This window comes from Neoarius graeffei, chromosome 21 (genome assembly GCF_027579695.1).
Source record: "Neoarius graeffei isolate fNeoGra1 chromosome 21, fNeoGra1.pri, whole genome shotgun sequence".
NCBI lineage: Eukaryota > Metazoa > Chordata > Actinopteri > Siluriformes > Ariidae > Neoarius > Neoarius graeffei.
The window spans coordinates 37,527,598-37,554,002 of NC_083589.1; the positions used below are offsets into that span (position 1 = coordinate 37,527,598).

The 26,405-nt window shown below is 42.5% G+C and overlaps 1 protein-coding gene across 1 annotated transcript in view; it reads left to right on the top strand.

Annotated features, from left to right (window-relative positions):
- The first annotated feature begins 3,553 nt into the window (after positions 1 to 3,553).
- The window catches only part of LOC132869717 (chemokine-like protein TAFA-5), a 271,152-nt gene continuing 248,300 nt past the window's right edge, over positions 3,554 to 26,405 (top strand). The window contains exon 1 of the mRNA XM_060903063.1: positions 3,554 to 4,293. Coding sequence (XP_060759046.1) covers positions 4,188 to 4,293 — 106 coding nt within the window. The 5' untranslated portion in view covers positions 3,554 to 4,187. The remainder of the gene's footprint in view (positions 4,294 to 26,405) is intronic.

The window sequence follows — 26,405 nt, forward strand, 5'->3', positions numbered from 1 at the left end:
TGTGAAGATCAGACTTTGATAGATCCCTGTTCTTTAAATAAAACAGGGTGCCCACTCACACCTGATTGTCATCCCATTGATTGAAAACACCTGACTAATTTCACCTTCAAATTAACTGCTAATCCTAGAGGTTCACATACTTTTGCCACTCACAGATATGTAATATTGGATCGTTTTCCTCAATAAATAAATGACCAAGTATAATATTTTTGTCTCATTTGTTTAACTGGGTTCTCTTTATCTACTTTTAGGACTTGTGTGAAAATCTGATGATGTTTTAGGTCATATTTATGCAGAAATATAGAAAATTCTAAAGGGTTCACAAACTTTCAAGCACCACTATATATATATATATATATATATATATAATTTTGGATAATTCACTTTCTCTTTGATAAATTAACAATATCATTGTTTTCAATGGGTGGCACGGTGGTGTATTGGTTAGCACTGTTGCCTCACAGCAAGAAGGTTCTGGGTTCAAGCCCAGCAGCTGATGAGGACCTTTCTGTGTGGAATTTGCATGTTCTCCCTGTGCCTGCATGGGTTTCCTCCAGGTGCTCCCGTGTCTCCCACAGTCTAAAGACATGCAGGTTATGCCACACTCACAACCCGCCATAAGTGTTTTGGACACGCACGGGTCGCAGGGTTTGGTAGCTCGCAGCTGTGCTGCAGAGTCACGGTGAACCCAGGGGAAAATTTGGGGGAGGAGTACAGGCAAAGTACTTGTCAAGTACAGGTTGCACGCCTGACTTCCTCGAGGTGTGGGAAAAATTGCGCCGTTAGCCTGTGGAAAGCATATGTCTGACGTGCGTGTTCAGTGAGTGTGACATGCGTGTGACTTGCATTTTACCAGTTTCCTGCACTAGGAGTGCGGGCCGCACTTGTGAAGTATGTGTGACGCACGTGATTAGCACATGACAATCACTCATGACTTGCATGTGACGCAAGCCAGGAGTGGGTATAAAACCAGCATGTCTGCAGCATTCTGCATCTGTCTTTCAGCTGAAGAACAATAACACCTCGTGCTGCTCCTCAGCTTCTATCATCTGCCTATAAGGGTCCGACTCTCTCAGTCGTTGTGGCAGTATGGCAACAGCCATCTTCTTCCCTTCTACAATGCTACACGTTACATGATCGGTTCCTTGGCTCTTCCCCAATATATATACCCAGAGTCTTGCCTCTCGTGTTGCATGCGGGTTGTGTGCGCTGCGCGCATGCCACACATAGGGGTAGAAAGTGAGATATACTTCTGTCTTGCGGGCCGCGCAAATAGCAAGTGTGGAGTACTTGTGTAGTACTTCTGACGCACGTCACTTGTACAATGACCATGCGTCACTTGTGCGTCTTACTGTCATCGCAAAGCCCCTACTAGCCATGCTGCTAACTTGGTTCGGGCGTACAAAAGGAGTATGGGTCCCATACGTAATGTTCTCTTGGTTTTTTCGCAAGACCCATAGAATTTGCATGTGCAGGACCAAAAGTCTCCATGGGCAGTCTGTGACCTTCTACGGTGCTGAACATGTGGAAGTGTTGCGTTGGTTTTGCCAAATTTTTTTTTACTGTAGATTGCCCGTAGTAGCATGTACAGCGGGTTCTGAGTGAGTCTTTAGGCTAACTGGTGGCTCTAAATTGACCGTAGGTGTGAATGTGAGTATGAATGGTTGTTTGTTTCTATGTGTCAGCCCTGTGATGACCTGGCGACATGTCCAGGGTGTACCCTGCCTTTCGCCCGTAGTCAGCTGGGATAGGCTCCAGCTTGCCTGCGACCCTGTAGAACAGGATAAGCAGTTACAAACAATGGATGGATGGACGGATGGAGCGGCACGGTGGTGTAGTGGTTAGCACTGTCGCCTCACAAGAAGGTCCTGGGTTCGAGCCCAGTGGCTGACGAGGGCCTTTCTGTGCGGAGTTTGCATGTTCTCCCTGTGTCCGCGTGGGTTTCCTCCGGGTGCTCCGGTTTCCCCCCACAGTCCAAAGACATGCAGGTTAGATTAATTGGTGGCTCTAAATTGACCGTAGGTGTGAATGTGAATGAGTATGAATGGTTGTTTGTCTCTATGTATCAGCCCTGTGATAACCTGGCGACTTGTCCAGGGTGTACCCCGCCTCTCACCCATAGTCAGCTGGGATAGGCTCCAGCTTGCCTGCGACCCTGTAGAACAGGATAAGCAGTTACAAACAATGGATGGATGGACGGATGGAGCGGCACGGTGGTGTAGTGGTTAGCGCTGTCGCCTCACAGCAAGAAGGTCCGGGTTCGAGCCCAGCAGCCGAGGAGGGCCTTTCTGTGCGGAGTTTGCATGTTCTCCCCGTGTCCACGTGGGTTTCCTCCAGGTGCTCCGGTTTCCCCCACAGTCCAAAGATATGCAGGTTAGATTAATTGGTGGCTCTAAATTGACCGTAGGTGTGAATGAGTTTGAATAGCTGTTTGTCTCTATGTGTCAGCCCTGCAATTACCTGGCGACATGTCCAGGGTGTACCCCGCCTCTCACCCATAGTCAGCTGGGATAGGCTCCAGCTTCCCTGCGACCCTGTAGAACAGGATAAGCGGCTACAGATAATGGATGGATGGGGCGGCACGGTGGTGTAGTGGTTAGCACTGTCGCCTCACAAGAAGGTCCTGGGTTTGAGCCCAGTGACTGACGAGGGCCTTTCTGTGTGGAGTTTGCATGTTCTCCCCGTGTCCGTGTGGGTTTCCTCCGGTTTCCCCCACAGTCCAAAGACATGCAGGTTAGGTTAACTGGTGACTCTAAATTGACCGTAGGTGTGAATGTGAGTGTGAATGGTTGTCTGTGTCTATGTGTCAGTCCTGTGATGATCTGGCGACTTGTCCAGGGTGTACCCCGCCTTTCGCCCGTAGTCAGCTGGGATAGGCTCCAGCTTGCCTGCGACCCTGTAGAACAGGATAAGCGGCTACAGATAATGGATGGATGGGGTGGCACGGTGGTGTAGTGGTTAGCACTGTCGCCTCACAAGAAGGTCCTGGGTTCAAGCCCAGTGACTGACGAGGGCCTTTCTGTGTGGAGTTTGCATGTTCTCCCCGTGTCCGTGTAGGTTTCCTCCGGTTTCCCCTACAGTCCGAAGACATGCAGGTTAGATTAATCGGTGGCTCTAAATTGACCGTAGGTGTGAATGTGAATGAGTATGAATGGTTGTTTGTCTCTATGTATCAGCCCTGCATTAACCTGGTGACTTGTCCAGGGTGTACCCCGCCTCTCGCCCATAGTCAGCTGGGATAGGCTCCAGCTTGCCTGCGACCCTGTAGAACAGGATAAGCGGCTACAGATAATGGATGGATGGATGGATGGACAGGCCTGACTCAGTTAAAACATAATTAAGGACGTTTTAGAGTTAATGTTAGAAAAGGGTGGGGTCCAGGAGCTTTGATTTGCTCAACACATACACACGCACAATTGTGGATAGACTGCGTCAAACTCCTAACGCATTGTTTTCTTTCCACCGGTGTGGGAGCCGGAACCGTTACAGCGGAAGTGAAGTTTTAATAAACTCTCCTTCAGTTCGCGCGCTTTTCTATCAGTGTGCGCATGAACCGCTGCGCGCGCTCCATTCCTGCGTTTCTCTCTCTCTCTCTCCCTCTGACACGCGCGCGCGCTAGTACTTTCCCTCTCGGTCAGGAGCTTCGCCTTGCCGCATCCAGGCGTGTTTCACTCTCCTCCTGTGCGCTCGGCTCGCTCTGGACTCCACTCAGTATTCGCCTTCGGGATTTTTCAATCTTTTTAACCTCCTCGAGGAGTGAAAACCCCGACACCGCCATTTCCTCACAGCTCCTTCCGCTCCCTCAGGTGTATTTCCGCCGCGGTGTTTTGTTTTTGTTTTCGTTGCGGCATCTGATTTCTTCACATCACGAGCAGGTTTTTGGGTCTAAACTGTTCTGTAAATGGACCTGGTTTTGGATTACACTCCAACATCTGAACACTGACGCACTCCAGAGACTTTTTGTTGTTGTTGTTGTTGTTTATTTTTCCTCCTTCACCTGAGGAAACCGAACTGTCGGTTCAGTCTGTTGATTTGCCTCTGTGTTTCCGCCATGTGTTTCTCAGGAGTTACCTGCGGACAGAGGCGCGTCCCTGCTCACAGGGGGAAACGCTGCTGAAACGGCTCACTCTGCCGCTTCCTTCTCGTGTTTTACTGAAGAAAAAAAAAAAAAAATCAGTTTCCGGCGGATGGCTGCGGCGCGCGGGCGGACTGAGCGCGCAGTCGCGTGGCCGAGAATGAGCGCGAGCTTCTGGGCTGCGCTGTTGCTCGCGAGCCTGCTGATCGCCTACTGCGGTAAGGTCACGACGGGAGCGCGCAAGGGCGCGTGCGCGCGCACGGTGATCAATATTAGGCTTTCTGTTCACCCCCCCCCTCTCTCTCTCTCTCTCTCTCTCTCTCTCTCATATTATTCCTTTGTAAGTAACTTTTTTTTTTTTTTAATATGCATTTTTTTCTCCACCTGTACAAGGTGTACCTTTTCAAAATATCATACAACTGTGCAGGAAAATAGGGGCTGCGATAATGAAGTGTGAGAAAGAGGGTGGAGAAGGATTTCGGGAGTCATTTGTGACAGGAAAGTCCCAGCAAAAGTGAAAGGTAAGATGTATAAGACAGTAGTGAGACCAGCTGTGATGTATGGATTGGAGACCGTACCCTTAACGAAGAGACAGGAGGCGGAGTTGGAGGTGGCGGAGTTGAGGATGTTAAGGTTTGCGATGGGAGGTTGGACAGGATAAGGAACGAGCACATCAGAGGGACGGCACATGTGGAGAGCTAAGCTAAGAGAGATGAGACTGAGATGGTATGGGCACATCCTGAGAAGAGATGCAGAGCATGTGGGAAGGAGAATGTTGAGGATGGAGCTGCCAGTCAGACGAAAACGAGGAAGGCCAAAGATGAGATACATGGATGTGGTGAGAGAGGACATGAAAGTGGTAGAGAAGGATGCGGAAGACAGGGAGCAATGGAGATGAAAGATCCGCTGTGGCGACCCCTAATTGGGAGCAGCCAAAAGAAAAAAGAAGATACCTGCAAATAGTTTTACATTAAAGCTTCATTTAAACTTCCACTACATGCACCTTTATAGGTGAAAACAATTCATACTAAACTCTACAAACATTGCACTCTTCAGAGTACCACTCCAAAAACCTAGCACAGTCCAGTTTAATTAGACTGTTAATACTAGTGATGCTAATCCAGGCTTCCAGATGTCTTGAAAAACCCTGAAAGTTGTATACTTACTGTATATAGATGAAACATCTAGAAAGAGATAAAAGCTGAGGTCCGAGAAAGAGCAACGTTGTGCTATGAAGCTACTGAGGTATATTAGATATGTTTCTTGTAAATGGACATTACATATACTTGCTTATAATTCATATTATCCAGAAGAACATTATCTATCTATCTGTCTATCTATCTGTCTATCTATCTGTCTATCTATCTGTCTATCTATCTATCTATCTATCTATCTATCTATCTATCTATCTATCTATCTATCTATCTATCTCAGGAGAATCACATTCTGCACTGTCAGGAATAAGGGTACAGTCAGAGTCCATTTCTTTCCCCCAAGGTCCAATCTACACTAATGTCCCCCCTAGGGTTCAGTGTAACTATACTGTATGTACCTTTTTAGGTCCAAACACATGTTCCCAAGCAGTATATAAAGGATACAGAGAAATACCTAAGAGAGAACTGCCCCAGTGACAAGCCGTCACGCCCCTAAAGGTACAATAATGCACTTTATTTGCTGACAGTGTTTGTCGATTGGTTCTTTTACTGCGGAGATTTATGTTAACCATTTTTAAAAAATGTAATCAGCCACTGGTCTTTAAATGTAACTTGATTTCTTCATTTATAAATGTCCAGTAAAACCTGAGGAGCAATGGTTTGTATGTGAGTGTGTTTCAGTGTATAAGTAAAGGGTTAAAGCCCTTTAGGGATTGTCTTAATGACTGGAATGATAAGGACGTTAGTAAACGTGGGCCTTACTGAGATTCACATCCGTGAACAACAGCTCTAATGAGCTGTAAGTCATGGAAAATGTCCTGGAACATAATGTACAAAATGAGTGTGAAGCCTGCTAATGGTGTCTTCTGCACTTCCACACAGACTTGCACGAATGGTAGGAGTGTAAAGACAAAATGATCCGAGTCGGAAAAAATCTATTCCAATACGGTGGAACTGGTTTACAGACTTGAATCTGAAAAGGAAAACTGGTTAAATCTGATATTACTTTTGGAAATTGATGAACACTCCTTTGCTGGAGAGCTTAAATAAAATCTCAGTGGGAAATACCAGTAAAAGCACTTCTATATGCAACACTATCATAAAATGCATCAACACCACAAGCTTTGCTACACACCTGTGGAGGTAACATACATAGGTTAGAGTTTACCGACAGCTAAAGATGCAATTGGTAACTCTAGCTTTAGCAGTTTCTTTCAGAGCTCTTTACCCAGTTGGCTACTTTATTTGCAAGGACATGTATGCCTACAGTGTTATAAAACATGTAATCTGACATGGTGGCTGTGCTGGAACCCAGTAATACAAGATTTTAGTGAAAAATCCCAGCACTGTATGAAAAACGAGAAGATTTGAGGAGAGAATAATACAGAGAATTAATGTTGTACAGAGAATTAAAGTTGCAAAAATTCAGGCAAAATAAAGATAGTGACGAAATATTTGATATTGTTGTTCCGTATGGAGTCAAAACAAGGATATATCAATGTGCGTTAAAGTGGACTGAACTTAATCGTATAGTTTAACGCACACACAAACTGGATACGTGTTCTGTGGTAAACAGCAGATCTGAAAAAAATGTGGCTCTAAAGATGACAAATTTATAATCATTCGTTTTTTAAATAAAATGATAAATTCTAATATGAGTCATAGTTAAGGTGGGTGATATTTGAACCTGCGATATATGAGGTCGTTTTAAGAGCAGTGGGTATATTAGGTGTGCTATCAAAGTCTTGATTTATTCGAAAGCTAAAAATAGTTGACAAAGAAAATAGTTTGTACCAAAAAAATCGATTTTAATATTTAATTAGCTGCTTGTTACGGTCAGTAAAAGTCTACTTGGTCAGTTACTCTGTAACCCATAGTAGATAGATATTGGGAATTAATAAATGCAGCATGTGTGGATTTTTTTGTGTGTGAAAATACATGACAGGAGGCCTCGAGGAAAATATTGAAAGCAATTTTTCCAAAATTATATTATTGACAAGTCCAGCAATGAAAGTAGTTAAGTAATTTTTTGCATTAAGTAAGCCAATTACATTCTTATTACCACACACACACACCTTGTGCAATTACAACAGAGGATGAAAATGAGATTTCAGCCTAATTTTTGCTAATTCAGGCCTGATTGTGCGGCAATGTGTCTCAGATTGTGTATCATGTGTGCTCGTGCTCTCTCTGATTGTTTAGTGCTTTGTATTTCTGCACTTTTTGCTCTCAGTAGGTGATTGATCCTCCACTTGTGTTCAATCAATGGCTGGGCTCTTTGCTCTGGTCAGCAGTCTGAAGAATACACACCATCTCTGTGTTTGTTTGCCGTTCTCTTTCATTCCTCTCTTCTTTTTATTAGGAGCCTGCTGTGTTTTGAACAGGGAAGAATAATCAGCTTTCAGCATGTGACTGTGAGCCTCTCCGATAGTAATCATTTTAATCTGGACACACTGACCATCACCATCAGTTCTTACGGAGACACTGCGATGAGAGATCTCACTGCCGGAGCTCAGAACTGTGTGCTGGCCATGGATACAGTCATATTCAACAAAAAAAGAAGACGCTTTCACTACGTTCACATCATTCGTGATATAAGTCTAAGGCGCACACACATTAGCAGCCTGCAGAGGAACACATATATAAACGAGGTCAGCATTTCCAGCTGTGACTCTTATGGAGTTGTATGGTAGCTGCCGCTCAACATTTTGCTGCATAAATATGCTGCCAGACTAGCATCAGCAAACACTGTGTGCAGGAGCCAGGGAGAAAGGAAGAGAGCGTGAGATGATTGATGACTCAGACTCGAGCTCAATTGTGTGCTAGAGGAACGTAGCCAAAGTTATATCACACATCTTGTTTATCTCAGGTATGACGGCAGTGGTAATTTTCAGCATTATTTGATCATTTGGATGGAGGTGTTAATAAGGCATGGTGTATTGTGTGCACTGGCTCCCTCCTCTGGATCCTAACCGATGTGCAATTGTTCTGAACCCATGTACTGCGACCTTCGTGAAGAACAAAAAGCTTAGTGATTTAAATTCATAATTACGACAAGTTGCACGTTGGCATCAACGTAAGACAGGAAGTTTGGCAGAGGAGGAACAATATAGCAATTAAATCATCCATTATTAATTCAGATGCATATTATATAGACATCGTCTTCTGCTTTAATGTGATGTCTCGCAAGGACAACTACAGGCATCTTTGCTTGTACGGTATGTGTAAATAAATCTGCTTTAATGCCGCAGTAGAGGAAATCAAAGTCACTCAGGAACAACTTTTTAACTTTTTAACTCAATGGTATAAGAGAGTGTTTGACAGTTTATGCTGACTGCAGAAAAATTTCATTAAAAAAAAGCAAGAGAAGAATCACTTTATGCATCAGAAAGATAAATTTGTCTCTGAAGTTTTATCTAGGGCTGAAATTTGATCGCAAAACAAGTCAGTTCTCAAATTGTACCCAGTGGGAATCAACATTTGCTGCCAAAGCTTTGAAGTGAATTCCAGTTCGAGCATGGATTACAATCTAGAGTACATCGCAAGATAAACTGTCATGAATGTTCATATTAAGTTAAGATAGCAGAATAATCTACAGTCATTAAGTCCAATCTAAGTGATTTGGAGAACTGGTATGAGATATATGTTACAGTTGGGCTAAATCTGTGCTAACAGTGCAAGGATACTTTTTTTTTTTTGGATGTTCCCTTTAATATATCCTTTATATTGCACTGTTAGCACAGATTTAGCCCGACTGTAACATATATCTCATACCAGTTCTTCATGAGAGGATAAATACCTGATACTCCCTATTAGTCAGACAGAACTGAAGAAGCCTTTCGGATGAGAGGTGAAACGTCTTCAAGAATCTTCAAGCAAGTCCAGTTGCTCTTTTTACCACCCGCAGTTTACTATGACCTGGATGACTGAGAATCTTCACAGACATGTTTTCTGCTCACCACGGCTGTAAAGAGTGATTATATGAGCTACTATTTCCTTCCTGGCAGCTCGAACCAGTCTGGCCATTTTCCCCTGACCTCTCTTATCAACAAAGTGTTTCCACCCACAGAACTGTCGCTCACTCAGCACTGTAAAAAAAACAAAACGATTTGTTGTTTTAACTTAAAGGAACAGTCCACCGTACTTCCATAATGAAATATGCTCTTATCTGAATTGAGACGAGCTGCTCCATACCTGTCCGAGCTTTGTGCGACCTCCCAGGCAGTCAGACGCGCTGTCACTCCTGTTAGCAATGTAGCTAGGCTCAGTATGGCCAATGGTATTTTTTGGGGCTGTAGTTAGATGCGACCAAACTCTTCCGCGTTTTTCCTGTTTACATAGGTTTATATGACCAATGATATGAAACAAGTTCAGTTACACAAATTGAAACATAGCAATTTTCTATGCTATGGAAAGTCTGCACTATAATGACAGGCGTACTGACACCTTCTGCGCGCTTCGGCAGCGCACTGATATCTGAGCTCCGTATCAATGCGCTGCCGAAGCGCGCAGAAGGTGTTAGTACGCCTGTCATTATAGTGCGGACTTTCCATAGCATAGAAAATTGCTACGTTTCAATTTGTGTAACTGAACTTGTTTCATATCACTGGTCATATAAACCTATGTAAACAGGAAAAACGCGGAAGAGTTTGGTCGCATCTAACTACAGCCCCAAAAAATACCATTGGCCATACTGAGCCTAGCTACATTGCTAACAGGAGTGACAGCGCGTCTGACTGACTGGGAGGTCGCGCAAAGCTCGGACAGGTACGGAGCAGCTCGTCTCAATTCAGATAAGAGCATATTTCATTATGGAAGTACGGTGGACTGTTCCTTTAAAGTTAGTACCCGGGCTACCTTCAAATTTCGAGTTCATTGAAATCAATATAGTAAGTTTAACACGATGAGGTGAACAATTTAACTCATCTCATCTCATTATCTCTAGCCGCTTTATCCTTCTACAGGGTCGCAGGCAAGCTGGAGCCTATCTCAGCTGACTACGGGCGAAAGGCGGGGTACACCCTGGACAAGTCGCCAGGTCATCACAGGGCTGACACAGAGACACAGACAACCATTCACACTCACATTCACACCTACGGTCAATTTAGAGTCACCAGTTAACCTAACCTGCATGTCTTTGGACTGTGGGGGAAACCGGAGCACCCGGAGGAAACCCACGCGGACACGGGGAGAACATGCAAACTCCACACAGAAAGGCCCTCGCCGGCCCCGGGGCTCGAACCCAGGACCTTCTTGCTGTGAGGCGACAGCGCTAACCACTACACCACCGTGCCGCCCACAATTTAACTCACTATATGAATTTCAATGAACTCAATTTTAAGGCAGCCCGGGTACTAACTTTAAGTTAAAACAACAAACCTTTTATTTTTTTTTTATTTTAATTTTTTTTACAGTGAGTGCTTTTTTGTTTTTCGCACCATTCAGAGATCACAATTTTTCCCCATTGGGATGTTTGAAGTGAACATTAACTGATTTGTATCTGCATGATTTGTTGCATTGTGCTGCTGTCAAGGGATCGGCTGATTAGATCACTGCATAAAACAGCAGGTGGATGGGTGTTCTTAATAAAGTGGCCAGTGAGTATATACGCTAACAGATACAGTTGGCTTATAACAGGTCTTCTAGTCAGTTTGAAACCGATAACAGCATTTTAACTTGATAAAACAATGGAAATACATAAACTATTGAACAGCGAGCACACACCTGTAGCATCATGACACTGACGTGAAGAGATGAAGTGAGCTGAATTGAAACCAGGTGCTGCTGCAGATGTGCTCTGTTCAGAGATGATTACAGTTTGACTCATCGGGTCCATTTGAATACTCAGTATGCACTAATGTTGGTTAAGAACCTGCTACCTATGACCGTGATTGTAGTATGTTCTATGAGTATGCGAGCGAGTAGCAAGGACACAGTTCAGACCTCCTCCACCACCATCTTACCTGTCCTTTGACCTGAATGTTTACAGATTATATATATATATATATATATATATATATATATATATATACCCATATATGCTGTAAAAATTTAAAGCTTACAATTTTAAACGTGGGGCGGCACGGTGGTGTAGTGGTTAGCGCTGTCGCCTCACAGCAAGAAGGTCCTGGGTTCGAGCCCCGTGGCCGGCGAGGGCCTTTCTGTGTGGAGTTTGCATGTTCTCCCCGTGTCCGCGTGGGTTTCCTCCGGGTGCTCCGGTCTCCCCCACAGTCCAAAGACATGCAGGTTGACTGGTGACTCTAAATTGACCGTAGGTGTGAGTGTGAATGGTTGTCTGTGTCTGTGTCAGCCCTGTGATGACCTGGCGACTTGTCCAGGGTGTACCCCGCCTTTCACCCGTAGTCAGCTGAGATAGGCTCCAGCTTGCCTGCGACCCTGTAGAAGGATAAAGCGGCTAGAGATAATGAATGAATGAATGAATGAATGAATTTTAAACGTTCCTGATGATTATATTTGTAAATCCCAGGGACAACTCTTGGACCCTGGAACAACCGGCTTCGCTTCGGCCTGGCATCTTCTTTCTATTTTTCTCTTCTTTAGTGGTTCAGTCTCCATCAAAATTGCAATCAATGTAGTAGATCATCCAGGTACCATTCGACTACTATTAAATGCCTGCTGAGTGTTTCGACACCCTATGGATTTTTTTTACAGTACTGTTTTTTTGCGTACTATAGAACAATGGGAGTATTTGGATTCGCGTATTGTGTACATTCTTCTCAAATGAGTGTCCGTTGTTCTTTAGTTAACTTATACAGCTGAATCCTGACTTGAGGAAGCATTTAATCGCAAATGTTTGTCGCGAAATTTGTCTTGGTAGATTAGCTTGTGGGTGTTTTGTTTGGTTTACGGTTATTTAGCACAAAAGTCTTTTAGCACAAGGTCTAAAGTCTCTTAGCACAACTCTAAGTTCTTTAGCACAAGATCCAAGAACACTTAAAGGAGACCTGAAGGCAAATTTTTTTATGATCAAAATTCTATTTATCTCATTTTATTAAATATAGTAATGCAATTTTTGATCGCTATTTTGTCACTGCTATAGCAAGTTGTGAGTGTTTGAAATATGCTCTGTAATATATCAGTCCATATGTCAAAGCAATGGCCGTAAACGAGATTCGTCGAGACCTGTGCGAGACATCGTAGGACGGAAGTAAAACGTACAGTGGAAATCAAAGTGACCGACATCTGTCAACGTTGTCAAAAGACGCGCGCGCCCTCTTTCGAATGCTGACGTGATCAAGCCGGAAGTTTTGTTTGTTGTGATAGTGATCAGGAAAGTTTGAAAAAAGTAGGCAGTAATCGTCATTTAAACTCGTTTTTGTGCAATATTTCCTTTGGAAAACAGTTTTCAAAATGGCGGCACTGACACCTGGCTGACACTTCACGTTTTGAAGTCTCGCACAAGTCTCGTGAAGATCGTGCGGATAAGCGACGCCTGCCGTGGACCAAACGAACTAAATTCAACATGGCTAAAAACCGAATAGGCCAATAAGTATAATATTTAATTGCAATTAGTTGCCAATACGAGTCACGATATAAGGTTACTAAAACCGAAAACGTAATTGAATAACATGTTAATTAAGAAATAAAGCAAGTTTAAAAATGACTTCAGTTCTCCTTTAAATATTTATTATGAATACTTACTGATCTTGTTTAAAGATGTTTGATGGATTTTTTTTTTTTTATGAAAGTTGCTGAGATTCCGATCTTGTACATCTTACACACACACACACACACACACACACACACACACACACACGCACACACACTGTTGTAAAGATTAGTAAAAAGCGTTAGAAAAAAAAAATCCATGTTTTGGTGAAGTCAGTTCATCTCACACCGCTCAGATTCCGATCAAAAATGAGCGATTGTATTTCCCCACTCTGCCATCTTGAAACCGCCATGTTTGATGTAGCCCGTATGTTAGTCACCAATCCTCCTTCCAAATTATTTAACACAGCACGTACCCTGACACAGTCCACCGCTACAGCCAACTTCCAGGTTTGTTTTGTCTTTATTAAAGTGCTAAGCTTAAATTATATCATATTTATTATTTACAATTTGCTCACTAACCATAGCTTCGAGACTTGTCTTTTTGTCTTTTTTCTTTTTTTTTTATTATTGTGTCCATATTCCAGAGTTGTGCTATGAGACTTTAGAACTTGTGTTAAAAGACTTTTGTGCAAAATAACTGGATACCAGCTCTTTTTAGTGAGCTTACATTTTTAATTATGCTGTTTTAACTGTTAAAACTATTTCTGCCTTTGTATTTAGCTGACTATAGTAGTGACAGAGGTTATTTAAACTATCAGTATATACTGTAGGTGATGTTTTTCAAGTCTTCAACTGTCCAGCTTTCATTGTGCCCCCTGGAGCCAGGTTCCTGCTCTTGGCTGACATGAGTAGACTCTGATTTGGTCTTCTACTCTTGTAGCTCATCCGACTCAAGGTTCGACATGTTGTGTGTCCTGAGATGCTTTTCAGCTCACCACGGTTGTAAAGACTTGACTTGCTGTCAGCTCAAACCAGTCTAGTCATTCTCTTCTGACCTCTCTCAACAAAGCATTTTCAACTGCAGCTCAGGTGGTGTAGTGGTTAGCACTGTCGCCTCACAGCAAGAAGGTTCTGGGTTTGAGCCCAGTGTAGACTTTGCATGTTCTCCCCGTATCCGTGTGGGTTTCCTCCGGGTGTTCCAGTTTCCCCCAAAGACATGCAGGTTAGGTTAATTGGTGGCTCTAAATTGACCGTACCGGTAGGTGTGAATGTGGCCCAATCCCAATTCTAATTTCTACCCCTCCCCCTCCCCCTCCCCCTTCCCCTTGGCCCTTCCCCTTGAAACTGAGCTACAAGGGATAGGGCTTGAAATTCAACCCCTACGTATTGGGATAGCCCTTCAACGATCGCATACGTCATCGCGTACCTCCGTCAGCGTTTACGTTAGCAAAACGCGACCAAATGCGTCATTGGCTGCGACCAGCCGCTACAGTCAGAGCCAGAAATCTCTGCTGGCAGGGTGTGATTTGTTAACTAACACCACTGAATGGGATATCTTTGGCGCTTCGTGCACCACATCCGACAGAATGAGGTGTCAGAACACTCATGTAAACAATAAAAGCGAGAATAACAGAACAAAACGTACGCAGTCAAGCAACCGAAAACAATACTCACTCCCAAAGCTTTTTAGCAGCAGCTTGGATTTCAGAAATCGCTGCTCATTCTCAGCTCGAAAGCGAATCAAGCGGCGTGTTTCCTCTGGATAACAACTTAAAACACGTAAATAATGGAGAAAATACATTTATGACAATCTTTCGCCGCGGGAACCGCCATCTTTCTGAAATCCGCATGAAATCTCGCTGAAATCCGCATGGCATTGTGGGAAATCACTCAAACCCCTTCGTTCGGAGTCAGCTCCAGGAAAATCTCCGTTTGGAGGGGTACAGAAGCCCTACCCCTTCCCCTACCCCTCCGCGTTAACTGGGATTGGGATACCCCTACCCCTTCACGTGAACGCGCAAAATGGAGGGGAAGGGCCAAGGGGTTGGTCCAAGGGGTGAAATGGGATTTGGCCTGAGTGTGAATGGTTGTTTGTCTCTGTGTATCAGTCCTGTGATGACCTGGCGACTTGTCTAGGGTGTACCCTGCCTCTCGCCCATAGTCAGCTGGGATAGGCTCCAGTTTGCCTGCAATCCTGCACAGGATAAGCGGCTATGGATGGATGGAGATCTGCAGCTCACTGGATTTTTTTTTTTTTGTACCACTTATGTTACTAATGGTACTTAGAGATTTTCTCTTTGCTTTGCTTCTTGCTATGAGCTGAGACTGCTCAGTTGTTTTGTGCTGTATCTTGTGGTTTTGCAGCAACAGACTGCATCCAAATTCAGGGTTATTTTATCACATTCCAGCAGAAGAATTAACCCAAAGACCACTGTCCAAATGGCGACCCAGTCATTATGTTGTGTTAACCAAAAAGTTGTGTTAACATAATTTGAAATAACTCAGCAAAATGATCCAGTCACCACAGCCCAGCAATTTTCTGTAATCAGCTCAGTGGGTTGTAGAGTGAAACAGAGGGATGAAATGAGGACAAAACAAGGAGGAAAGACACGTTATGTCCGTCTCCGAATGTGCTCACGCTCTTTCTAGAAAAGATGAATTAGGTGCAACACACAGCTAACGCCATACTGATGTTACCTGACCCCACCCCGCCACACACACACACACACACACACACACACACACACACACACACACACACACCCCTCCATACTACTTTTTGTTCTTTTGATTAAATCCCAAGACAATGTGTGTTATTATTTACACACAAACTGAATCCATTGTCTTCTCCGTGCAAAAACAGCACTGTGCCTGATGTGATGTGCTCGACAAACATACTGTATACACACACAAACACACCTCTTCTTGCATAGGTCAGTACATTCCTAAATCAACAAAGGATTCAAACAAAGAAAAAAATCTAGCTCAGGGGCAGCATGCAGGAGCGACCAGGCCAGCATTATTTGGTATTCAAAGCCTGATACATGCTGCCCTTTTTTTTTTTGGGAGTTCTAACTTAAACCTCAGGAACATGAACACACTGGTAGGGGAGTAGGCAGGTATTACAATATCTGTAGGATGTTTAGACTGGCCCGAGGGTGCTTAACTCATGAGAGGCCACGGTACAACTGTCTTCATCATAGGGGTTTTGAATGCGAGTTGGTCAGTGAGCATGTGATGAGGTGATAACTTGGACAGAAGTAGTGGTGCGAATGAATATTTCAACAGCTTTGGAGGAAAGTACAACATACAACACTTTATAAGGGCTGGAAACGTTCCATGGCAAGCCTACTCCTGTGCATCACAGATGGGCCAAAGATTATGGGTGCATGATTATAGATGTTGCGACTTATAAATTATTAAAGAATAGAGAGATCCTTTTTAGTATGCATGCACGCATCAGCATTATGTGGAATATGAGTGGAGCTCAGTCTCTTTGAGGTTATCCGAATTCACAGCAACACCAAAACACACAATCAATTACTGCTGATGTTGCGGAGATGATGAATGCGAATCGGGCTGACGCAGCCAGAGACGAAGTGACTGCAAAACTCCCGATTATGTGTCGCAAAATCCAGTGCCTCGGGACACAGCAAGCACACTAACAGCCACAAGTCTTTCCTGAGGTAGAATTCAATAAGCACAGGTAGAATTTGATTGTCACGGACAAAGCCTCTATTCTTTTTTGCTGTCTTATGCTTGTTTCTCCATCCGTCAGCTGGAATCATTCACACCTAGGAGACATCTAACGACAGCAAGCAGCCAATATCGTGTCTACGGCCTGATGGAAGAAAGATGAAGGATGCGTGATGTCTGTAAACAGCCTGAGGTTCACATTCTGGTGCAAATGTAGTCCACCAAGTTAAGAACCCTATGTTCTGCAAAGCAGAAATTGTCTTATCATGCCTCAGTAAAAAACAGCGATTAAGAAAAGCAGATTATTATTTAACGTTCGGAGAAATATGGTCTTCTCTTCTTTAGTAATGCTGTACTTAGTGTCGCACATTTAGGGCTTAAGAAGCCATGCTGAATATCTAATCAGGAAGACTAAGAAAGCCATCAAAGCCCTGCTAATTGCACCAACATTTCATGTTATATCAGGCTTAAATTGACTGTAAATAGTGCTGAAATATTGGGATACTCACATCTTTTAGGAAATGCAACTGTAGGCAAAAGTAGTTCCCTAGGCTCTTGTTCATTTAGTGAGAGTGCTACTTGGGCATTCTTAGCTGCCGCTGCCAGAGTTCCCGCGAGTGCTGCTCATTTGCACTCTGTTAAAGTTTTTAAAGGTTCATTGGGGTCGATTAAGTGCGGTTTCTCGGGATTAGGAGGAGATGCCAATGGCTTACTCACCTTTCACTAAATTGCAGTGGCTCAGGTAATTTGGAACAGTGCATTACTGTGATTTTTTTTTTTTTTAATATTGATGGTGAACTTGGGCCATTGCAGGAGAAATAGGTTCATTGATGGTTTATAAAGTGTCAAGAGCTCAATTACACTGTAGATTTGGGGTTTATACTATTAGCACAGGGCAGCACGGTGGTGTAGTGGTTAGCACTGTCGCCTCACAGCAAGAAGGTTCTGGGTTCGAGCCCAGTGGCTGACGGGGGCCTTTCTGTGTGGAGTTTCCTCTGGGTGCTCCGGTTTCCCCAACAGTCCAAAGACATGCAGGTTAGGCTAATTGGTGGCTCTAAATTGACCGTAGGTGTGAATGGTTGTTTGTCTCTATGCATCAGCCCTGCAATGACCTGGCGACTTGTCCAGGGTGTACCCCGCCTCTCGCCCATAGTCAACCGGGATAGGATCCAGCTTGCCCAAGACCCTGCCCAGGATAAGTGGTTATGGATAATGGATGGATGAAAGTATTAGCAGAAGCTTCATTAATGTGGTCTGGAATTGCTTTTTAAATTCTGGACAAAATATAGTAATTTAAAATCACATGACAAATGGTTTGCGTTGTTACTATTAACACACACACATCTACCTGGAAGTGACTACCAATCTGGGTTCATTCTTGGTTGACATCAAAGTAAGGCTGTGAGTTGTATTCTGCTTGTGTGTTTGTGTGTGTGTGGAGGGGTTGGTCAAGCCTGATAAATTGGCACAACTTAATCATGCATTTTGATCACTGTGAAGAACAATTTGAAAGATTTATTTTATTTATATAAAAAAAATGTGATTGCCCAGGAAAAAAAAGCTTGCAGTGTTGAAATTTTCTGCAGGTACTCAAATACAAGGCTGCTCACAGGGCTCAACAGAAAACATCTAGAGCGGAAATGAAAAGAAAATATCTCATCTCATTATCTCTAGCCACTTTATCCTGTTCTGCAGGCAAGCTGGAGCCTATCCCAGCTGACTACGGGCGAAAGGCGGGGTACACCCTGGACAAGTCACCAGGTCATCCACAGGGCTGACACATAGACACAGACAACCATTCACACCTACGGTCAATTTAGAGTCACCAGTTAACCTAACCTGCATGTCTTTGGACTGTGGGGGAAACCGCAGCACCCGGAGGAAACCCACGCGGACAACATGCAAACTCCACACAGAAAGGCCCTCGCCGGCCACGGGGCTCGAACCCGGACCTTCTTGCTGTGAGGCGACAGCGCTAACCACTACACCACCGTGCCGCCGATAAGAAAATATGCAAAATAAAAAGACAAAGAGACAGAAATGTGCAGCCTATTGATTAGTTATCAGGAGAATAAAGTGAGCTCATGTGATGCAGGAGCTGACTCACAGTGGAACATCGGAAGAGAAACCTTTAGAGCAGAGCTTCAGAGGAAGAAATAAATATTGCATTAAAAGAAAAACATTCATTTCCAAGTCAGAGGGTAAAGTCGAGCAAAGAAAGGACGGAGCTACCTGACAAGCACATGTTGGGATGGAGATGATATTGGTTCATGACTAGGATGGAGTCTGCCAACAGCGAGTCTTAACAGGAGGTTATGTAAAATCCAGCAATAAGCTGCATGTCATTAAATCACTGTAATGCACAACCTCTCGCTCTTACAAAATAGAAATAAAAAGACTATGTATGATAAAATCTCATGTTCAAGAAATAGTTAAATTTATTATTAACATTTGTAGTGAACAATTCTTCTGCCATGCCATATTTAAGCAGCATCACATGAGCAACAGCGCAGTTACACTGAACATCAGCTCGGCTGGGATTCTGTTCGCAGGTCATCACAGGTAAGCTTTAATCACTTAGCAAAATAACAGGCAAAGATCAGGGTCTTCTATGCAGAGAATAATGGCTAAAGTGTAACGGTTTCATTAGTTGAAAACCGATCTTATATTTATTCAGTTGATGCTTAGTATTTAGGAATTCATTTCATAACTGTGAAATACATGTATTTTACATACCAGCTGGTCCTACTTTCTGTTTTGTTTTTTTCTCAAACATATTGACGTACACATTACAGAATGTTGAGTATAACTATTTATTATTATTATTATTATTATTATTATTATTATTATTAGGCATATCAGACGCTCACTGGCTGTGCTGTGAAAATTGTGCGTGCAGACGCTCATTTAAATTTCCAAACCTGTCATTGCTTAACTCTTGAATATTTTCTATTGTGAATACTATCATTAAAAAGCTTATAATCTCTGCTTTCCAAAGAAATGTCTCATTAAGATTTGTTCACTACTTTGGGAGTAACAACAGGTTAAACTTGGTACAACAGAGTAAACTCTCCACTTGCTGTACACTGGGAAACTGCTGGTGCTTTTTGAGTCACAGGAAAGCACTCAGGCTCTCTCTCTCTATTCTGATCGGTTTCTGACTGGATTACTTGTGAATATCAGTCAGATAACTTTTATAGAGATGTTCTGTAGCTCTCACTGTTTCTGATGAAGTATTCAGCAAAATTTTCTGGCAGCTAGTTTTGATGTTATGCTTCACAGGAGACTTTGAAGTGAGTTTTCATAGCTTTACCTACTTTTTTTTTTCAAATCAAACTGATTCATGTAAATAAAGAACTATTTTAGAATATAACTGGAGTTGTTTGGATGAAAAATATTGAGATCTTAATGGTTGGAATGATATCTTAAAAAACCCAAAGTCAGAAACTCGAGTGTCAATTTCAGTTCAATTAATGTGAATTGTTTATTGGATGTGGCTCACACAGTTTTTTCAAGGTTCGCCTTGAAAGCTGTGAATATTATCATTTCTATTCTTTCATATAAACACTAGTAGGCCTGACTTTTGAGAAATACAAAGCCCTACAAAGCACAAAGAGGGTATTAGAAATGATCTTTTATGACTTTTTTTTATTGAGTGTACCCATTTAACTTTATTAACCTAATTAGCAAAATTAATACTAATTAAATACTAATTTGCATAATTCATTTTTTACTAATTTTTCAAAGTTTGTATTCAGTATACAACCATCTATGTGCCTGCCAATTTCTAGGCAAATATCTTGAAAAGTTATTAAGAAAAAATATTTGATCTCATTCGTTAATGAGGCCCATTTTGGACCATGTGATCCGAATGCATAATATTACGGCAGTTTTCTAAAAAATTAAGCTGTTTCTTCAATCTTTGATTTGTAATATCTCAAGCACAGATAAGCATATGTTAATTCTGTAAAAAGTATGTTCTGCATTCAATTCTGAATTCAATGGGACCAGTTTCAAGCCATTTGGGTAGAATTTGAATTTTCACCTGATATGCCTATTATTCTGTCAGTCCATTAGCCAACACAGATTATTGATTTGTTTGTTCCTTCTGATTGGTAAACAGCGTTGATCAGTATGACAGTATGGTACTGTTAGTGTAATAACTAACATCACAATCGGCTTTAATTAAAACCAGCTGGTTTTTTAAAACTGGTTTTGCTTGCAAATCAAATATTATGATGCATAATATTGTGCATCATAATTAAAAATTATTCACTGAAGGCGAGGCGAATATCTTTCACTGATATTGCTGTCAGGTTATTCACTGATATTCACTGAGCCTGGGGTGGATAATTGCTTTAGTATAAATACACAGGTGATTATAAAAAAAATTAAAAATCTTATTTAAAAAAAAAAATTATTTCAAACTTCAAAACCAGCATGCAAATGTAATAAAGGTGCAGCGCAGACTTGTCACTTATCTACGTCAACTCACGTAAAATATTTTGTTTTGAAATAGATAAAATAAATCACAATTCCACCTTACCTTTGAATAGTTTTAGACCGAACTTCGTAACATCTTTAGTGCTTTTAGGAACAACGTTTTCTTTCATAGCATGTAATTCTTCCTCACGTACGGTGACTAAGTGATTGCCTGCTGTTTTGCTGAGTCACTCAAGGTGATTATCGAGAAATAATCCTAATCTCTTGACCAATCAGCATGCGCAATTTCCTATAATCACCTCCATCTCATCTCATTATCTCTAGCTGCTTTATCCTTCTACAGGGTCGCAGGCAAGCTGGAGCCTATCCCAGCTGACTACGGGCGAAAGGCGGGGTACACCCTGGACAAGTCGCCAGGTCATCACATGGCTGACACATAGACACAGACAACCATTCACACTCACATTCACACCTACGGTCAATTTAGAGTCACCAGTTAACCTAACCTGCATGTCTTTGGACTGTGGGGGAAACCGGAGCACCCGGAGGAAACCCACGCGGACACAGGGAGAACATGCAAACTCCGCACAGAAAGGCCCTCGCCGGCCCCGGGGCTCGAACCCAGGACCTTCTTGCTGTGAGGCGACAGCGCTAACCACTACACCACCGTGCCGCCCTAATCACCTCCATATTTATACTAAATAAATTTACTTTCCATGGAGTCTGGTTTACATCATATACCTATTACCACCCAGTAGTTGGATTTTTTTTCTAGGGATGTACAGTAAACTTGCCGTTGTGAATATGTATGTGTGTCTTGCAAAACTAATAGAACTGAAAACAAATTTCAACATGTTGTTAAAGTCCCTTCCCACGCCATGTGGCGCATAGGGCACCGCCAATCCCCGTTTCCGTAGCCCTCGGCCTCTCACATAGCTAGGGTTACAGTGGGGGGCGGGTCCTCTGGTAACCGCAAGAGTTTGACTCCCCACTTGCATCTGTATTGCAGCGTGCCTTGCTAGATGGCAGTAGGTACCATTTTTATGATGGTCTTTGGTATGACCCGAGCATGAGTAGAACTCGCCATCTTCAGCTCAAGGGGTGGCCACGCTAACCACTAGGCCAACTCGTGGTTGGCATGTTAATAAATCTAGCTGCAATATCCTGATAGATAACACGAACCAGATAGAAAATGAGTACTGCATAATTGGTGATATGCCGATGGTTGCCATGACTTGTCAGATTTGTGTGGTTGAGCACATTTTACTGCAGCTATCCGCTTTTCCTGACATTCAGGGTCCTTTGGAAATCTGGAGAAGGACAGTTGAGGATTCTTTGCTTGCCTGTTTGTACAGCCAAACGCTGCACAACCGATTATCATTTTAATACCAGTAATAATAGAAAGCAACAGCACTGTGTCCAAAACCCTTTGACAGGCTTTGTTTGTATGTCCAAGATAGCAGTATTTACATGCTGGCAAGGCCGATAATTCATGTGCAACCTCATGCACATGGGTACCATAGAATATGAGTATAAGGCGTATCTATATGGTTTAGTGTATATGATTATTTAAAGTTTGTGTATTGTATAGAATATGAATGCATAGTGTATTCGTATATAGAGTATCATGGAGTATAAATACTGTATAGTGTCAACCAGGGCAAGGAACGAAAACGAAAACCAGGAACTTTTTCTATTTCACATGGAACAGAAACGAAACCAGAAACTTTATTATTTTTTATGCTCCGGAACAGAAACGCTTATTAAAAATAATGGTAACCGGTTAATACCGGTTTTTATTTTGTTCCTCAAAGTTTCCGTAGCCTACAAATAAAAAAGTCATTCTTCTCCTGCGCAAGTTTCTATGACCCGCTGGGGTTCACTTCCTGTGTGACGTTCGCTGACTGAATGGAGAGAGCGGGAGGGTGGACTACTATCACGTCTCCACATCTTAAATAAGAGGTAAATATTGCAGTCTATCGTTATTCAAAAACGTCAATTTCAAACACGATATCAATATATTTGTCCACGTTAATGAGAGGCTCGCGAACATTAAATGACGTTAACCTCTGTTAGCCTATCAATGCATAGGGCCTGACTAGCCTTTGGTAACACACTAAACGAATTATCTTTCATTTTTGGCACTTTTTCTGTTTGTGTAGATGGGAAGACGTACTGAGAATCCAAATCGCCAACATTTGAAATAATAATTGTTTTGAATTATTTCTTGTCTTATTTAATGAAGGTTGTAATAGAATTAGCCTACATTTGGCTTAAGCTGGATGAGACAGAGACATAATTTTATAGCCATTTGTTAAACAGCTGACAGGGAACATAATTAACCATTCTGGGAACGAAATTTTTTTTTTGTTCTAACCGGTTCGGGAACGTCTATTTAATGGTGGAACCCAAAACCGGAAACGTTAAAATTCCGTTTCTGTTCGGAACGAACCAATAGGAAAAAAATTCTGGTTCAAAGCCCTGGTGTCAACATGATGCCCTATGTCTGGTTGGAGTCTCATCACATCGCTCCTGTGGAGGACGGCCCCATATAGACAGTTGAAAGTCACACTTGGAAGACGCTCTGGACACTTAGGGCCTCTGCATGCTCTTGCGACAAGGCTTTCGCAGATAGCTTTTCGCAGACAGTTGTAATTTATCGTTGAGCAGGGAGTAATAGGCGTGCACGATGTTATTCACCGCCACAACGCAAGGGGGCGCGAAGTCGCGAAATCGCTAGGAGTAGTTGGTGGGTGTGGTTAGTGGAGTGTTTATCCTCCGGTTACTTATAATGACTAGAACTGGAGTCGTATAGATGTACGTACTTCCTCACTTCCTCGATCAACCGCTCTCCGTGCTGCTCCATCTTCGCTCGTGTTTTTAAAAATGGCGGTCGTGAAAACAAACCAAACTGGGAAAGTAGGGAAGCGGAAGTGCGTGTACAGCGGATGTAGAGTGGACCAATCAGAGCCCTCTTGTCTGTGACGCTGTCTGCGAGGCTGTCTGCGGTGGTCACAATTTTTGGGAGGTGCGCGCAGAGCGTCTGTGAAGGGGGGGGCTTCGCAGACGCCATCTGCGAGGACTGGGTTGTCAGCATAAATTGGCCTTTACAGGATTGCTTTTATGGCTGAGGACTACAGTTGACTTGCTAACTTTAGGACTGCAGTTCTCATGAACAGTCTTGCACTCAAGTTTCCATCAGTTGAAGAGTTTATAACATCAACGAAACTGACTTCATGTTAAAACTGTTAATGTTATAGTCATGTTGTCTGTTGTCGCCCAAATGGGGATGGGTTCCCTTTTGAGTCTGGTTCCTCTTGAGGTTTCTTCCTCGTGTCGTCGGAGGGAGTTTTTCCTTGCCACCGTCGCCACAGGCTTGCTCATTGGGGATAGATTAGGGATCAAATTAGCTCATGTTTAAAGTCATTCCAATTCTATAAAGCTGCTGTGCGACGGTCTATTGTTAAAAGTGCTATAGAAATAGCCTTGACTTGAATATGAAAGCGATTAAAAAAATCTGCAATTGGTCTCTGTTTTCATTGAGTAATGTCATGTGATTAAAGCTGAGTTTTCTCCTTTCCCCGATAATCATTCCGATTAAACAGAGCAATGGATCTCCAAGACCTGATAAGTGTTGGCATGGCGATTTCGATTGCAGCCACCACAATAGCTGTGGCGTAAATGCAAAAAACATGTCTCCTTTTCAATTTTGCAAAATATCGCTTTGCTGAACCATCAGAAAAATCACCTTATATGAGCGTATAAACTGTTTTTTCCCCAAAAATTCACGTTTCTCTGACTAAATTTTAGTTCACAATTTCAAATTGTACATTAAGCAGGTTAACAGAAATCCACTTTGTGAATATGTTAGAATGAAGGAAGTGGTTAATAGCTTGGTGAAAAATCACGGTGTGCATTTAAGAGTTAATAATCCATTTGTTTACTCTGTACTTTTTAAAATTGTTGTCATTGTGTAATTGTTGTTTTGTTGTGTATTTTTTTTTTAAATTGACTTGCTGTCTTTTAATGACTAATGCCAGTTGAATTAGTGCTCGCTCTCTCTTTGCATATTCAGTAAATACTATACTATACACTCGCCGACCACTTTATTAGGAATACCCATACACCAGCTGTTTGATGCGGTTCTCTAATCAGCCGATCCCTTGACAGCAGCACAATGCGTCAAATCATGCAGATACAAGTCAAGAGCTTCAGTTAATGTTCACTTCAAATATCAGAATGGGAAAAATTGTGATCTCAAAGTGTGACTTTCACTGTGGTACTGTGGGTGTTGGTTTGAGCCAGATGGACTGGTTTGAGTTTTTCAGTAACTGCTGATCTCCTGGGGTTTTCACAAACAACAGTCTCTAGAGTTTGCACAGAATGGTGCAAAAAACAAAAAACACAGAATGAGCGACAGTTCTGTGGGTGGAAACAAACGCCTTGTTGATAAGAGAGGTCAGAGGAAAATGGCCAGACGGGTTCAAGCTGCCAGGAAGGATATGACAACTCATATAATCACTGTTTACAACCGTGGTGAACAGAAAAGCATCTCAACATGCAACAGCAGAAGACCACATTGGGTTCCACTCTTACAGTCAAGAGCAGGAATCTTAGAATCAACAAGAAGTTCCTATTAAAGGGGCCAGTGAGTGTAAATACCCATATAGAAAGTTAGATATTCTCCCTTGATTGAGCCTCTCACCATTCAGATTATAGAATATAAATGCAACAGCTCTTTAAATAGTGAAATCCAAAGGCATCTTGTGTTTTTAGATCCCTGTGCCATCCAGCATGAGCAGAAAATGTTGACAGTAACAGATGAATCACACTGCTGGCTTTACACACCGTGCACTGCTGAGGTTAGAGGCCAACAATTTAACACTGGATGAAAAATGTCAGTGGTGGAAGAAACATCGAAAAGGAATTGTTCGTGCTAACAGTCTTTGTTCGCTATCATTCTTTCCTGGCATAGAGCTTACATTCATAGCACGCGAGTGGAGCCCCATAGGCATAGAGTGTGGATACATAAAGAAACCCATCGAGTTGTTTTCTGATGGTTTTGGTCCTGTGCGAGCGTGCCTGCCACTACAGGAAACCCAACAACTAGTGAAGTGAGTAGTGAAGTAGAGTAGTAGTCGGGACAGTATAGCAGTGAGTAACGTGTCGTTGTTGTCGCCCGACATCGCCGTGTGTTGCGTACTTGTCTGCCTGCCATCACAGGCAACCCAATTATGGCGGGAAAATCTCCATGCACGACGTGCATGCGTCATGCCTGAATTTTTATTTATTTATTTATTTATTTATTTTTGCTGATTCTCGATTAAAAAATCTGACTCGTTCTTCTTCATTCTACTTTTTGAATAAAAGTCAATATAACGGTAAAGAAATAAAACAAAAGAGGCTGGCTATGATATAAGAAAATTCTATAACCCAGAAACAAATGGGCGCTCTGCTTTTAGGCAGTGCCTAAATCTATATATTAGTTAACTAAAGTTTCTGTTTGTGTTGGAGTTGGCAAAGAA